Source organism: Eurosta solidaginis, chromosome 2 (genome assembly GCF_040869045.1).
Source record: "Eurosta solidaginis isolate ZX-2024a chromosome 2, ASM4086904v1, whole genome shotgun sequence".
Taxonomy (NCBI): domain Eukaryota; kingdom Metazoa; phylum Arthropoda; class Insecta; order Diptera; family Tephritidae; genus Eurosta; species Eurosta solidaginis.
The window spans coordinates 288,341,086-288,359,347 of NC_090320.1; the positions used below are offsets into that span (position 1 = coordinate 288,341,086).

General features: G+C 37.4%; 1 protein-coding gene across 1 annotated transcript in view; it reads right to left on the minus strand.

The window, feature by feature from the left end:
- Positions 1-13,598, minus strand: part of mTor (serine/threonine-protein kinase Tor) — an 88,328-nt gene extending 74,730 nt beyond the window's left edge. The window contains exons 1-4 of the mRNA XM_067768396.1: positions 13,044-13,598; positions 12,765-12,982; positions 7,737-8,297; positions 6,453-7,663 (exon numbers count right to left, since the gene is read on the minus strand). Coding sequence (XP_067624497.1) covers positions 6,453-7,663; positions 7,737-8,297; positions 12,765-12,982; positions 13,044-13,269 — 2,216 coding nt within the window. The 5' untranslated portion in view covers positions 13,270-13,598. The remainder of the gene's footprint in view (positions 1-6,452; positions 7,664-7,736; positions 8,298-12,764; positions 12,983-13,043) is intronic.
- Positions 13,599-18,262: the final 4,664 nt, after the last annotated feature.

Sequence of the window (18,262 nt, forward strand, 5' to 3'; positions counted from 1 at the left end):
GGTTCAGAAGAGGCAACTATTGATGGAACAAAAGATCAAGAATACGAGAAAAAAGTTTTCCGGAATATTATTGGTATTTACGTTATGCCAGCTGAATGTATCAAAGAGAATTAAAAAGTATGCTGCGTGCCTATAGCCACCACCCTTAGATAGCGGAGGAAGGAAAGGAGATCCCTTACCAGTTACCACTCAAAAGAAAAATCTGATGAAATAATGAAAAGTGTGACCCGAAAAGTCACCCACATCAACCCGCGTAAGTTCCTATACACTTGTAGTTTTTCAATTACTTTTGCAATTCCTTTGAGGAATGGAATGGGAAATTCGAAAGTACTTTTTCAATTCCTTGTAATGTAATTGGAAAATTTCCAATTACATTTGCAATTCCTTTCGAAATTACTGGGACAAAAATTACATTTGAGCAAAGTATTTTTTTTTTTTTTTCAATTACAAGCAAAAAATTTTTTGTGCTTGAACCTCAAAAAACGAAATTACTTTTGGTATTTTTTTTTTGAGGAATTGAAATGTAATCAATTCCTTTGCTGTAGAGCAGCGGTGGGCATAACGGCTCGTATGAGCCTTTTGCTCATACGGGCACGCTTTGCACATTTAAAGCCGGAGTCATTGGTGCCGTATGTCGTATCGCTGTATCCGTATCCCTAACGTAATCAGCTGTTTATCGTTACGACGGTGAACCAAAACCCAATTGGTTGGCTACGATACGGTTACGACCTTAGCGGCACCAATAATCGATTGCATTGATTCTCATAAGGTTGGTCGAATCAGCTGTTATAAGGTTACCGATAAAGCACCAATGTCTCCAGCTTAAGTGCAAGGTGAGGGACGATCAAGTGCAGGTATGTGGGGCGAAGAACACAGGAACAGAATAATATACAAACACACATAAGATTGATAAAGAGAGAGTAATTGTAAGCATCATCAACAACACTGCTCATCTTGCTTAATACATATTTAACAGTTACCAAGCTATGTGGAAAATAGAGCTGCCACCGCTCTTATTATGTTAAAATTATTAAGCGTTTTAGGATAAACTAGCCTTTACCGGCGGCTTCGTTCGCACTAAAAGCCACAAATAAGTAAAGTCGCTTTTGTGATTCACAACTGGAACTGAATTTTCAGTTGTAATTTTAAAAGTTCCTTTATGATTAAATCATAAACAAAGCAATTTTTAAAATTAGAAAAATGGTCGCCTAAATTAAACACACATGCAACACATGCTCCAACAATTTTTGCAGTGTGGATTTAACGATATATGTATGTGAGCTGAAGAAATTTGAAAATTCCTCCATAATTTGAAATTTATAAATGAAAGCAATTATGTTTATAATAAAACTGGTAAAGTTAGTCGTTGTTTATGCGATTGGTACCTCTTTTTATTTGTAAACTGATACATTTCCTTCTAGGCTCACGGCAACACTGCCAACAAGTCTGAAAAGGGTTTCGTTTTTCTACTACTACTTCCTTCTACTACTACTTTAAAAATACTTTTTTAAATAATTTTATGTATATATCGCAAAATGAATCGGCTTGCATATAATTAAATATATGTGAAGGCGAAATGAATGTCAATAATGTGCTGCTTAACATAAAGTCGACTTCGTACGTTTTTCGTATTACTTGCCAAAAAATGTATGCTTCTGTTTTCGTACTATTGCAACACAGTTTGGGAAATGGTTTTCGAGGTTGAGAGGGAATATTTTAATTTCAGTTTTTAAGTGTTTCCGCAACCTTGCGATGAATATCGTTTGAGACGAAGTGTACGATATTTCCAATGTATTTTTTACTCCCCTAACACCTCACAACACACAAACGTCTCACCTAGCACTCGCTGGCACTGAAACTCATATAGGAGCCGAAAATAGGCCCATCCCTGCTGTAGAGGAAAGGAATTGATTACTTTTACCAATTACTGAGGAATGTAATGGGTAATGTAATGGAATTGAATTTACCCAGCTCTGATTTCAAGTCCAATGCGTTGTAGGCGCTGCCAAATTCTGAGACATACCCAAAAGAAGTGCCAAAAAGTGCCAATATGCGACATTTGCAATCTCGCACTTCATAACCCTGAAAAATGCGTCCGAATTCAATGTGGTAATTGTAAAGAAGAGCCCGCATCTTCGGACAAAAATTGTCCAAAATATGTCGAAGCCAAGGAAATTCTTAAGATTAAAACTGCCGAAAAATGCAGTATGGGCGAAGCACGGCAAAAATACAAAAATAGATTACCCCTCTCACAACGCCTAAACTTCTACGCCTCTACCACAAAAAATAGCACATCTACCAATATTCATTCATCAAACACTATTGATAAATCTAATATCGAAAATGAAAAACCTACCGATGCTAATGCATCAACGCAAAACACATATACCATTGGACTTGACTCCAAAACGAAAATCCAACTTCAAGTAACCTCAATAAATCAAACTATACCTCTACCGAAAAACCCACTTCAAGCATCTTCAATAAAATAAATTCCACTACTTCTTTAGAAAATTATTCATTACTACAAACTAACATACCAACCACCCATCTAAATCCAACATCTGAATCAAATATTACAACACCAATGTCACCAATATCAATTTTTACCCAAAATCTACTAAAAAATAATGACTACCATGTCGAAAACAACAGCAGTAACAAAACATCTTCGATGGATTATTCCATCGACGACTTTTAACCAAATCTCGCTAAGTCCCTCGCTTCTGTAAATTTCACCTTTACAAAAGACAGAGCACTCTTCCTTTTCTTTCTCATGGACCTGAATATTCTCCAGTGGAAAATGAAAGGTTTCTATAACAACTTCTCTGAACTCCAGATTCTTATCAAACGGTATAACCCAAGCCTTATCGCAATTCAAGAAACACATTGTCCCCACAACTCTAATCCAGTCTTTATAAATAGCTATTCCACCTACTTTGTAAATTCTTCGTCAAATAACACGGCCAAACAAGGCGCGGGTTTAGCAATAAAGAACTATATCCCACATAGGAAAATAGACGTCAACTCCCAACTGGTAGTGATCGAGGTAGATTTGAGTATCGAATTCACCGTGGCATCTATCTATATACCTCCTTGTCAAACATTCAGCAGCAGGGACCTAACCGATATTTTCGGAGCAGTTAACACACCACTTATAGTACTTGGTGACTTTAACGGTTGGAATAGACTATGGGGCGCCTCCTCCGGCCGGATTATAGAAAATGCTATAAGACTATCCGACATGTGCCCGTTGAATGATGGCAGTCCGACCCACTTTTCCACTCACTCTTCCCTTTCCCACGTAGACATATCCCTCTGTTCCCACTTATACAGTGGAAAGCACTAGCCGACCTTCACAACAACGACCACTTCCCGTTAAAAACCTCTCGTTGTATCCCAACACTACCCGACGCGCAAAACCACCACCCAAATTTCTACTTGATTTCGCTGAATGGGAGAACTTCAAAAAATGATGTTGACCTTGAACTTAGCGCTAGAGCTGAATCCAACTCTCCAAATCATGAAGCGTATAGCATTGCTAAAGCAATACACGTGACCGCAAACCACTGCATCCTCAAGCATCACCCTCCAGAAGAACCCACGTATAATGGTGGAACAAGGATCTGACAATCCTTCGAAGGGATAAAATGCAAGCTTGGCATAGATTTAAAAATAACCCAATACCTTTAAACCTTATAAACTTCAAAAAACTCAATGCCAGATTTCGGAAAGAAAAGAAGACACAAAAACAGGCAAGTTTCGAAAATTTACTAAAGCTATCTCCCCCAATTCTTCTGTATCCGATATCTGGAATAAAATCAATAGAATATGCCATAGAAACCCGCGTATACCAGTAATTGCAATTAAAATTAATAAGAACATAACTTCTGACCCGTCCATAATATCCAACGAATTTTTGCTTCTGCGTGGTCCAATCTCTCGTCCGACGCGAACTTTTCTCACCGATATAGGGAAGACAAAATTCATGACTTGCCCCCGTAGTGAAACCAATCCAAAAGCAGCTCTCATAGAAAAACCAATCACAATGATCGAACTTCTATCTTCCATCAGCAAAGCAAAAGGCAAAACACCCGGTTTTGACCGAATATTCTATAAAATGATCCGCGAAATGCCGGCAATGGGAACATCCCGATTGCTACAGCTTTATAACTCCATCTTAGACACTGGCATAATCCCTCAAAGCTGGAAAATTGCTACCGTTATACCCATACCTAAACCGAATAAGAACTCTCTTTCCACAGATGGGTACCGCCCTATATCGCTTCTTTCATGCCTCTCTAAAATCATGGAACGCATAGTTGCAAATCGAATTGCATGGCTTACTGAGACCCAACAGCTTATTAACCCCAACCAAGTAGCATTTAGAACCAACAGAGGGTGCATCGACGCTCTCCTCAACATTGACCATTATGTCATGAAAGCTCTCTCAGCACGTAACCATGTCTCTATTCTCCCGCTAGACTTTGAAAAAGCTTTTGACCGAGTTGGACCGCATGTTATTCTAAACCGCCTTCGCTCGTGGGGTGTAGGCCCCAAGATATTCTACTTCGTTAAATCGTTTCTAACCAATCGCAAGTTTCGTGAAAAAATTAATAACGTATTCTCGGATGTATATCCGTTAGAAGATGGTATTCCTCAGGGTTCTCCACTATCGGTAATCTTGTTTAGCATGGCATTTACCGATATAAGTAACATTATAAAAGCTAACAGTTTTGTAGATCATTGCCTTTATGCAGACGATATCTACAAATTATGCAAAAGAAACGAAAACGAAGTAACCAATCTTACCTTTAAAAATTTAATAAAGGAAATCCTGGACTGGCGTGACTACTCCGGGGCCAGCATTTCCTTAGAAAAAACTAAAAACTTCCAGATATGTAGGAAACATTCCTGCGATTTCGATAACCATACTTTAGCAATAAATAATACAGTGATAGAAAATTTAAAAAAGTTGGAGATATTAGGTATTTATTATATTCTCGCATAACTACAAATGGATATGCCACTTCACTCATCTAAAAAAAGCATTAGCTGCCAGAATTAATATTGTTACTTACCTTGCTAGTAATAAATGCCATGTACATATTAACACCCTAATGTATATAACTAAAACGTTAATCTTAAGTAAAATCGACTATGGGCTCTTTCTCCTCTGGAACTCACCTAAATCTGCAATCAACATCATTAAACCAGCTTATCACCAAGCCGCGCGTGCAAGCGTTTATGCTTTTCGTACAACACCCATTATAAACATTTTAGCAGAGGAAGGCTTACCAACCATTGAATATAGAATATACCAAGTCCATGCGAGACTTGTTCCTAAACTTCTCTTTCCAACCAACTCGATCATTGATTGTGACATGAAAAATATCAACATTGCCAGAGGTGGACAAAAATATCAATCTTCAATGCATAAAGTACTCGAAATCGCCAATAGCCTGGAACTATACAACACATCGGAGAACTACCAATCATAAGCCCCAGCATGGGAAATCAATAAAACGTAGTGTGACTTTTCACTATGCAAATTCAAAAAGGACACCACACCTCCAGAAGCTTTTTGCACAATGTTCCAAGAACGTAAAGAATTCTACGCAACCGAAAACTGGAACATATGGTTCACAGATGGATCAAAGTCCGACCATGCACCAGCGAGTTTCGCAGTGGTCGACTCAGACGGCGCCACCCTAAGGGTGCAAACACTACCGGACTTCACATCCGTTTTTACTGCAGAAGCAGTTGCCATCAAACATGCAGTAACTATGGCATTGGAAAACAATTGCAAAACTCTTATATGCACCGACAGCAAATCCGTACTTCAAGCCATCTAAAACGTGCTATTCAACTCTACAACAATAAACCAAATCAGAGATGCGCTCATCAACAACAATACGAAAATACGCCTGCTCTGGATACCAGGGCATGTTGGTATTCAAGGAAACGAAATGGCAGACAGTTCAGCGAAACTAGCTTCCCAGTCACCAGTTACAAAAGATACCACATGTTCAAAGTTAGATATGCGCACAGAAATCAAAAGACATATTGACGCATAAAAGAAAAGAGAATGGCAAAACTACACCGACCATCATTATACTGCTATAAATAGAGATTTAATATCTCCCACATATCCCACGGAAATATGGAAGTCCCAAGTACAAACTTTCTCGCGGTTACGCCTTGGTCATACTTTGGACACTCACCAACACCTTCTTACTGGTGAGGCAGCTCCAGTCTGTGCACGCTGCGGGGAAACCATAACACTAAACCACATTTTTATTGGCTGCCCTGCTTTGATCGACATCAGAAATCATTACCTCATAATAATAAATTTCAGATACACTGAAAACATCTTGTAGTTTGAATAAGGTTGAAATAAATACACAACTGACTTAATTTAATAAGACTTTAATGTTAAAATTTCAACTAACCTTGGTGTACTTATAATCAAATGATCTAACATTCTTGCACTCTGCTCCTTATTACGACTCATACCGGAATGTTCCAATTCAGTTAAAAGTTGAATCATTATTTTTCTCAACTTCGGCATTACATAAGCTGGATTCATTGCAGACAAACGACCCACTGTAACCATAGCTAATTCTCGTATTTCAAATATTTCATCGTTCAACGTAATAAAGAGCGCACTCAGTGATTCAGGTTGCGCCAATTCGGCATCAAAAGTTTCATCTAAGGAACGCAATATGCGTATACGAACATTACAATCCATATCGGTGATAGCGACAATTAACAACCTTTCAATAACATGCGATACTGTTTCACTCAGGGTATTAGAACTTTCTGAGCTATCGGCCGATTGTACGGCAAGTTTCAATAAACGTGTACAAGTTTGTACTGCCTCCAAGCGTATCTCTTGTTGATCATGATTAATGAAATGATCGGCACAACGTTGTACAAAATCCAGCATATTTTGATCTTCAAAATTAAAGCTACCAAGTGTTTTAAGTGCAAGCACAACTGTGGGTACATCATGCTGTAAATTCATAGATGCATCTAGTGGTATTGTGGCTAGCGTTTGATAGGGCATAGCTAATGGTCTATTCATTAGAACTTGTGAAAGTACACGTATGAGTCCATCGGCAATGGCAGATTTCAAATGTGGCACGTTTTCAGCAAGTTCACGCAAACAAACTGTTAATGCAGACGAAAGACCGCTAAAAAACATTTGCTCTAGTATATTACGTACATCTTCTGTAATGCCAGATTTTACAGCGTGTGCTAGTAGTGTAATACAATAGAAAATTGCTGGATCAATAACTGCCTTGCGTTTACTTGGCGTATTCTTTGGCGGTAATGCTATTTTAATAGCACACATAATTGTTCTTAAATATTTGTCTATATCTCGTTCGACAGCCACAGCTATATAGCCAATAGTTACATATGCTATATTACGATCCTTCTCTTTGCGTGGTATAATGCTAAGTAAATGATTGACACATTCTTGTAAATAACGTTGTACAAATACCTCACGATTGAAGGCAGCAAGGCGTGGTAGTATTTGTAGTAGTGCTTGCTGAACATAAGGTGATTTTGAGGTGCGTTGTTCAAGCACATTATCGCAAATATTTATGTAATTTTCTTTTAGGATAGCACGTGAGTAGGCCGATTCTAATACGGTGGCCTAAATTATTTTTAAAAACGATTTCTAATAAATATTACATTTTATAAATTTCAATTAATGTCTTAATAATTACCGACGAAAACTTATGAGTACCACCATGTTGACCATCATGGTCCATATGAGCTGAACCAAGCTTACTTATGAACGGTGCTTTTAACCGAGGCACTAAGGTGGTTAGTTGACTACCAACAGAGCTAGAATTCATAACCTCGCCAAATTTGTTATGTTGGGCATCGGGTAATAACGCTTTCAAAGCAGCATAACGACGCTCCCACGTGGCATGCGAACAACGAAAGAGTTCATTCAGTATAATGAGCCCACCATGTATACGATCATCACGTGTCATGCCTTTTTGATCTTTTGTACCAGCCGGTTCGTATACAAAACTGGCGCTAGCTTCTTGATAACAAGTTTTATACCATTGTGGTTCACTAGATTGCTTTGTGCACTCGCGTTGCGATGTTACAATTAGTGCGGCGCGTAAAGCTTCACCAGCCGATTCACGTATACCGGCTTTTGGATCAAAGATAGCATTAAAAATGTTATCGAAAAATGTAGAAATTTGTTGATAAAAATATGTTGGCATTGCAATTGCCAATTCTCGTAATATAAAAACAGCAGCATGGCGGCGATACTGAAAAAACATGAGGGAATTATTACATTATGCTGAAAAAATAAATAATAGGTTTTAATACATATGAGAGCTGAAAAAACTGATTGACGCTAAATGAAGAAGGAAAAAAAACAAGGCGTGATGTATGTACCTGCGAGGAAATTTATGCCAAGCTACTTTTTAATTTTTCCCACAAATTGGCGGGACCTACATGTGACATCTGCAAAGAGATGTTTGCCAAATCAAAGCCGAGAAGCTACCCCTCTTAAAAATATTTGTTTCCAATTGAAACAACTTTAAGATTTTTATGTTGCTTTTCACAGGCCTTGAACGGAGCACCTCCGACTTGGTATGCGAGCACACTAGTACCACACCACGGCGGCCTCCAAAGAGTTGATTTACCATTTTGTTATCGATGAGAATAAAGCATTTTTTTTTTTGAGATTTGATATAATGGCTGGAACGTTTGATTCCACTGCCAGGTAATTCTTCAAACTTGATAAATTATTTCAAAATGTTATTGTAGAATTAGTTCTTGACAAAAATTTGATTTAACGCTTCTCTACTTCGGTTTATAAGTGAGGAGTACAAGTTCTGCCATGTGAAAAATATATTTAAGCATAGTTGTTGTATGAGTTTGAAGACTAAAAAATAATAGTCAGAAGATTGTAGTACCGAGGCGTACTGGATTCATATCGGGAAGGGAGCTGCCTTCGTTGCAACAAAAACCACTATACCGATTTTGTTTAAACATATATTTTTAGCTTCCGAATGTAGCAGTGTTGACATAATGGCTCATTGGGGAATATCAATAAATAAATAAATAAATAAATAAATAGACGCAGTTTTTATAAATATATACTTTTGGCTAACAATAACAGTTCAATAACCTTGCAACCCAACGTGAAAGAAACCAGAAGTTAGATAGGTATCAAAGCTTTCTACTTGAAAATACATTGTTTAATTCGCCCGAAAGAAATCTTCGCTCATGCCTACTGTATTATTTGTCCGCTAGTAGGGCGGCCGCCTTGGTGTGGTGGAAGCATGCTCCGCATACCACACCGAAGATCCTGGGTCAAGCCCCGGGTAAGGCAACATCGAAAATTTAAAAATAAGTTTTTCTAAGCTAGTCGCCTCTCGGCAGTGATTTGGCAAACACTCTGAGCGTATTTCTGCATGAAAAGTTTCACAGTGAAAATTCATCGCCATGCAGATGCCGCTCGGAGTCGGCATAAAACATGCTGCCCATCGCGCCAATTTGTAGGAATAATTAAAAGAAGCACGACGCAAATAGGAAGAGAATTTCAGCCTAAAATCTCTGCGGAGGTTATCGCGCCTTGCATTTATTTTATTTTGTTAATAGGGCCAATTACTATCGATTTAATCCTATTTTCCGCGCCCTCGCTGAATTCAAATTTATTAGTTGAACAAAGTGGTTGTGACAGTAAGACGGAGTCTTTTATAGCACATCGTCCGTTTTATAAATACAATATAATTACCATAAACTAAATTCGAGTTTAAAATTAACAATAAAACGATTTTCTTATAATTCAGATTATGTTAAAACTAAATTTAATGTTAAACCTTAAATAAGCACTTAAGACTAAAGAGTAGAGCCATTTAAATATGGTAGGAAAGAAAAAACAGAGATAGGAAGTGAAAGAGATGTAGTCATGCAGTTATGTTGAAATCACAATATTCACACTGAGCTGAAGTAATCATGGACCGCCTTTTTGTAATTGCTCCTACTCAAAGCAACCTTGAGAAAATCAGGTATAGAGTTCCAAAGCCTTACAGCATTAAAAAAAACAGCCTCGATGAGGCCAGATAGTAATGTTTGGGGATTATCAGATTGCGGTGCCTACAAGACTTTGGGAATTTAAGCTTTTCGTAAAGATATTGAGGGGTTTTGAACTCGGTGAGCTTGAACATATAAATTCAGTTTCGCACCTCAATGTACTCAAAAATACTGCATCCTAGTATTTCGCGCTTAAATAGAGAGATGTGGTCATATTTCCTTAGGCCGTAGACATAACGCGTGATATTGTTGAACGCAACATCAATTTTGTGGTACGAGGCAGAATCAAACTGACTATAAACTAGCTCTGAGTACGTTATGTGTCGGACTATAAGCTGAACAGCTAGCTTTTTTCTTGTCTCTAAGGGAGTAAACGAGGCAGACATTCTCAATCTACGTACAACCGAATAAACATTACTCACGACTTTATTAACGTGGTCAACACAGTTCAATTTAGAATTTATCACAAAACCCAAATTCCTAATTTTGTCAGTAAACGGAAGAACACTATTGCCAACTAACAATTTAGGAATATCTTCAACGTGCACAACACTGTTACTAATGGGCAACATATAGGACTTTTGAGCATTTAGGCAGAGACAGTTTTCAAACGCCCATTTCGAAATTGCAGACAAATCACTATTAATTTTAAAACACAAATCCTCGACGAGACCAACACGGCTAGACAAATATAATTGAATTTCATCGGCATAAGCATGGGCATTTATGTACGTACTGGCAAACAGAGAACACATCATTGACAAAAAGACTAAACAGGAGAGGGCCTAGTACAGAGCCTTGTGGTACACCCGAGGAAACAGTAAATGGTTTTGATGCAGAGCCTTTGCATAACACTCTCTGGGTCCTTCTCGCCAAATAACTCGGCCTATAATTACTAAGCTCGACTGCATTATTTATTTTGGCGACGGGAATAATCAACACCTTTTTCCATTCCTTTGGAAAACATGCCGTTGTGAAGCAGTGGTTAATTATATGTGTGAGAGTTCTTAAAACATATGGCAGCACTAGTTTCACGAACTTCAAACATATTCCATCTTCACCAATTGCATTGGACTTACGGCTGAATTCTGTAATTCAGTCTCATCTCAAGTCTCTAAATTTGAGATTTTCCATTAGAGACAATTTTTGTGACTTGAGATGATTTCGGTATACAGTAAACGAAAGTCAATTCACCATATCAACGAAATTCACCAAAATGACAATTTACTCATACATTGAACAAATAATATAGCATTGCATTTTGTCAACGTAGCGTTGAGTGGTATTGTGGCTGAGCTTGCTAAGACGCCGTTCACAAATTTTATAGAAAATCCCAAAGTGTGTAGGTTCGAATCTCAGCAGCGCCACATAGAGTTCTATGTCTTTTTTAAATATTTTCTGTTTTTAAATTTTTTCTATGCTTATTTTAATTTGAGGAATAAAAAAAATATATTTAAAGCGTTTTTCGCAAATAATTCTCTTACTTTTTCTGAAATTTTCACGTTTGTGATCTGCCCCGGCCCAGCTCACAAATTAGTGATTGCTTTTGTGAGGCTGGAGACGCGAGACAGCTTACAGAATGGCAAATTGTCTCAAAAGTGATTTTCACCCCAAATAGTCTCTAATAGTGACTAGAGACGGCTTACTGAATTCAGCTGTTAATGGCCATAAGTGATTTTAGAACCTCTTCCTCCAACACTGCCCTAAACTCAAAGTTATTCTCCGGTGAAAGGTTTCTAGTTATATGATAAGGTACAGGATTGACCCGGCGGTTGCCTGAGCTAACAAAATAGTCACTAAGGGTATCCGTATCAACCTGACACTCAGATTGCTCCTTACCGTATATATTTAGATTTTTCAAATAAACTTTCAACGAATGTAAATGTTGATTTTTCTGTGTCATCTATTGATCTATTCTTAAATTGACTTTATTTTTACCATTTATGTTTACTGTTATATTGGTTTTACTGTGTTTGTTTTATATTTTATTTTAATAATTTTTGTATCGTCTGTGAGAACTGTGATCATAGACTTAAGGCATTATATCTGAAGATCATTCATGTTGTTGTTGTTGTTGTTGTTGCAGCGATGACACTCCCAGAAGGCCTTGGGGAGTGTTATCGATGTAATGGAACTTTGACGGATGCAGATCCGGTACGTTCCGGTACCAAGAACCCTAATGGTACTAGCTCGACCATCTTGGGAACGATTTGGAATGTACACATGAAACCTCTTAGGACATACCCCCTCCCATCTCTTAGATCCATCAGTTTGGGGTGGCCAGAGCCTCGGCTGTTAATGAAACAGGATTCGCGACGGGTAGGTGGTGTTGACAATTGGGTTGAGAAGCTATATATTGCGCTGGCAACCCCTTGAATCAATTTGGTATTTTAGTCGCCTCTTACGACAGGCATACCTACCGCGGGTGAACTCTATACCCTCTAAAGCGCTGGGGTGTAGAACAATCATAATATGGTACGTTATTATCGATCCGAGCGAACTGGATTTATACCAAGCAAAGGTCTATTCCATGGACAGCACTTACAAATCATCGCGAGCTGAAATCAAAGCTATAATAACACTCCTGGTTGTATACTTCTTAGCTTTACTATGTTATTGTTAACCCTACTATGTTCTTGTTAACCCAATTGATGCTAATAAAGAAATTATCTTTTTATTAAACTACTCACCTCTTGTCGATCACCACTTAACATTTCAAAGGCACGTTTTATATCAAAATCAATCGACTCCGCACCCTTAGATCCAGGTAAGTTAGCTAGTTTCACCAAAGTACGCGCTGCTATTTCCATGACAGTGGTATCATTTGATGGTAGTAATGTACGCAAATGATTGTAATAAGGTGATATACGTTTCATTGTATTCACAACATCGCCACTTATTAAACATTCTGTAATATAAAATAAAGAAACTCATGCAATCTACAATAGAAGTTCATACTAATTACGCACTTATTGCCAATACAGCGCCTTTCTTATCATTGATATCAGCCGAATTAACCATGCTAAATATTTGATGATTGAAATCGTCAAAGAATGCTACCAAATCCTCTTGCGACATTTCGCGCAATTCTGTTTTTACATACAAAAACAAATCCTGCGCTGCTTTGCTTTGTACATTACGGTTTCGCGACTTGAGCCCAGCAACGAATTGCTGCACCAAAGCGCCAGCCGTCATTTTTAAACGTTTTTCGTTTTCACGATTTATTTTTATTTAAAATTTTTTCAATTGAATACTTGCGCTATTCTTTAGCTAGTGGTGCATTGTATGCTCGTGCGGTGGTGCTGCAAGTCTCTTGGAGTCTCTCTCTAACTTTGAGGTTAAATTTGGCTGTGGGACCATTTATTTCATTTTTTTTTGTATTGAAAATATTTAAATAAATAAAACCGGTTTAAATCTGCCATATCACTTTAAAAATTAACTTTACTACATATTTTTCACAACTTTTCGAGAATAGAAGATTTTACGTTTTTCACTTGCGTATTGGTTTGTCAAATTTGGTCAAACTGAAATGTCAAATAATTAAATTATTAAAAAAAGGTAATAAGCATGTTTGTTTAGCAAGTAGCGAGAGCACGCGTGTGTACCTAAACCATATTTTAATATTAAGGGCCAATTAATGGTGATTTATAAACATAAAACCATAACCAGATAAAACAGCTGATCGAACCTACCTTAATTATGGAAATCAATGTAATCGATTAATGGTGCCATACCATAACGCTAACGCCCTAACTATACCATATCCAGACAATTGGGTTTTGGTTTCTCACCATATCCTTAACGTAAAAATATTTGAGTTGGTGAATTTAATTACTTTTTGTAGATTTTTTTCATTGTTTTGGATACGTTATGACTAAGACTTATTTTTTGTTGAATATGTTTGGAATTTTGGTAATAGTCTAGCTGAGGGGTCGACTGCTAATACGCTACCAAAAATATCAAGAGAGGTGTCAAAGGACGCGTCTGGACATCAGTATTAATAATCCGTAGGCGGAAAATAAAAATTTTAACGCGTTCAAAAGATATTAACGAAAAACCGAAAAAAGACCCGCGGGTACCTCCGAAACCGGGGGACGGATCCATAGTATTTTTGCGCAGAACACCTTTCTGCGTTGGCGGCCTTCGGCCGCGGTTATAAAAAATAACCCTGGGCTACGCCATGCCAAGTCCGGGTGTGTGGTATAACCGTGGCTACCGCCACGGTGATGCACAATTTTTTTTGTGGGTACAAACACAACAACAACCACATGGAAATCGCCAATTTCAACTGCAAATATCTCCGGAGAGAGATAAAATTTTTCTTTTCCGCCTTCGGATTATTATTCTCGAGATTAATACGCGTCTTTTGACACCTCTCTCGATATTTGGTAGCGTATTTGCAGTCGACCCCTCAACTAGACTATTACCGGAATTTTTTGTGTTTTCGTCATTTTTATGAAATTTTCACGATTTTTAGGTTAGGGCACCATTAATCGATCATACTGGAGATGGTTATGGATATGGGTATGGTTACGACTATGTCGTTAGGGTTAAAGGGTTAATTACGGCCCTATGCTGCGCGTAACCGGTAAAATTATTATCGGCAAACAAAATTACCAAAAATCGTAACCCCCCAATGTAACCGCGATTCTGAGCAGATGGTTATGCTCTGATGACGAAGAGACTCACCAGTGTGAATGGTGGAATTGAAAAACATGTTTTTGCAATCAAAAGAAGAAAACAGCAAAATGGAAATCAACAAGTAAGTAAATTTTGGTAAATATTTTGTTAAATTCATTATTAATTGTTTATTTTAATTATAGAAAATATGCACGCAGCACCCCGTTATATGTGGCATACTTTAGGGATCATCCCGATCTCCTGCAGGGTAAAAACTGCCCCACATCGCGAATCAAATACAAAAGCTGTGGGAGGAGCTAACATCCAAATTGAATGCGACGGTGAGGCCATCAAGAACACCTGATACTTGGCGGGAGGTAAGCAAATTGATTTTTATATAATTAAGAGTTTTGTGTTGTTTTGCGTGCCAAAAATTTACTCCGGCCGAAGCACCCTGATTCTGCGTTCAAACACATAGCCGGAGTAATGCAATCTGCAGCATTTCTATGTCAAGTACACATTTTAATGTCCAATAACATAGAATAGCGTACCTGTGTAATTAAATACTAAAATTCTTATTTATAAATTATTAGTTGTTGAAATTTGTACTTGGCATAACAAAGCATGCATGAATTTAATTTTCACTTTCGCTTTATTAATTTTTCAGAGTAAACATCAGCTGTTTTATGTGGTTACGTCGATGTTACCACCTATTTTAGTGGTTACGGTGTTATCCGGAAACTTTTGCCTTCAGAATACCAAAAAGGTGTAAAAGTTGCCAGATGATTTCATAACCGGTAAAAATAAAGTTGTTACCACTATAGAATAGGGCCGTTAATGGTGACTTATAACCATAAACCCATAACCAGATAAAACAGCTGATCGAACCTACCTTAATTATGGAAATCAATGTAATCGATTAATGGTGCAACACCATAACGCTATCGCCATAACCATACCATTCCCAACCATTTGGTTTTGGTTTTTCGCCATATCCATAACCTAAAAATATTTGAGTTGGTGAATTTATTAACTTTTTGTATATTTTATTTGTTGTTTTGACTAAGAGACTTATTTTTTGTGGAATATGTTTGCAATTATGAAAGTTTCACGATTTTTAGGTTAAGGCACCATTAATCGATCACATTGGAGATGGATATGGATATGGGTATGGTTACGACTATGGCGTTAGGGTTAAGAAAGTTTAATTTGGTCTTAGGGAAGTTTATGCCGTATTTTTTTTTACAAGCGTATATGTTTACGTTTCCGCGTAAAAAAAAACGCGTATCCTCGCTTAGATAATGCTTAGGAAAGCCATCTAGCGGCAGTGGTTAAATAACTAGCTACAGAACAGGGTTCACCTAAAATCAGAGACACAAACCTCTGGTGGCCATAATGTATAACATATAGCTGAATCGGTTGCGATGAATAGTGGATACGCACCAATTTACATACAATTAGTGTAGAGGTGAAACATAGACACATATTTCAGGTACATCTGAATACAATACATATTGAAATTTAGTAGTACAAATTTTTTGCGTAGCAATTTCAGAGGTTTATTTAAAGTATGACGCTTAGCATTCCATATAAAGTTTAAGCGTAAACGTCAAAGGATGTAAAAAAACACAGCTATTGTCGCTTTGATGACACCCTAGGAAAAAGTCGGTATTTCTATAATTTCAGTAAGAGTCTAGTTGAGGGATCGACTGCTAATACGCTACCAAAAATATCGAGAGAGGTGTTAAACGACGCGTCTTGATATCAGTATCAATAGCTGTGTTTTTTTTTTTTACACGCGTACACATTTACGTTTGCACGTAAAAAAAACCGCTTATCCTCGCTTAGATAACGCTTAGGAGACCCATCTAGCGGCAGTGGTTAAATAACTAGCTACAGAACAGGCTGTACCTAAAATCGGAGACACAAGCTTCTGGTCACCATAATAGCTGTGTTTTTTTCACGTCTATATACGTTTACGCTTAAACTTTATATGGCCTGCTAAGCGACAAAGTGTAAATACACCTCAGAAATTGCTACGCATAAAATTTGTACTACTAAATTTCAATACGCTTTACACTCAGTTGTAACTGAAATATGTGTCCATGTTTCACCCTCTGCACTAATTCCATGTATTCTATGCGCGTCCACTATCTATCACAACAGATTCAGCTATACGTTATACACCCCTGCAAAAATTGTGGGATTATATGTTCCATTTTCTGCTTATTGGAGTACTCTAACAATACCCCTTTGCAATGCGTTTGCGGACCACCATCAGCCGATCATTGCTCGTTTTTTAACGACCGTAATCGCAACACGATGACGATCGAACAGAGTTGCCAAAAGTAAAATATTACATACAAATAACTGATAATAAAATTTTACTATAGGTACTCTGATAAAATGCAACCGCGCACTGGTTTTATGTATACATACTATAGTATAGAGAAATATTAGCATAAACTTTACCAAGTAGCGCAACTAACAGCTGATCGCTCAAAATTAGCACACACACACAAACATCAGTAATGGCCATATTACGGAAATCTTTAGGAAAATTCAAGTTACATTTTTAAGCAGACATAAAATGTTATAATTTGGGAATATATAGCATCTAGGACACCTTAATTGCAGTAATTGAAAGAAAATGTTTGCTTATATTCAAGTATTTGATTATTTTTTCTCAATTTATCTTTAATATTGATACAATGATTGAAGGTATATTAATCCAATGCAACTCTGCTCTTCCTACTGTTCTTAATTCCACACCATTCGAGTGTCTTCTTTCACTGAATTCGAGTGCCTTCCACTCTATTCGCAACATAACCCCAATTTAAGCTGCCAAACTATATAGTAAACAATGAATATTAGTTTCTTTATTCACACAAATGCTAAATAACATAAGAATATTCGTAGTATAAAATATAAAAGTTGTATTGCCCCTCTTAATTTACTTTCATTTTAAATTAAATTCACTCCTATAATTCTTTCCGACACAATTCCTCTTTATTACTTTGGCGTATGATCCTCTGTGCGTGCTCCATGGAGAGTACTACACTGAAAGTGCTTTGGAAAGTACTCTCACGTATGTACTCTATGGAATACTTACAAACAAAGCGAGAGTGGGATTACCTACTCCTCTCCTAGGACATCGCAATGTTAATTGGAGCACATTTTTTGTATGAATACAGATTAGTTTTGGAACACTCCTATACTCCTAAAGGAGTATTCCTTACACTATTTATAGAGTACTCGCGTTTTTTGAAGGGAAAGAAATACAACAGAGGGTTGTGTCTCCGCTTTTCGGTACACCCTGTAGCTGTAGCTAGTTGTTTAACCACTACCGCTAGATGGGTCTCCTAAGCATTATCTAAGCGAGGATCGGCGTTTTTTTCACGCGCAAACGAAACGTATACGCGTGTAAAAAAACACGACTAATGTATAACATATAGCTGAATCAGTTCCGATGAATGGCGGATACACACCAATTTTAGCGGTGATACATAGGATTAGTATTGAGGTGAAACATAGATACATATTTCAGTTACATCTGAGTATAATGCGT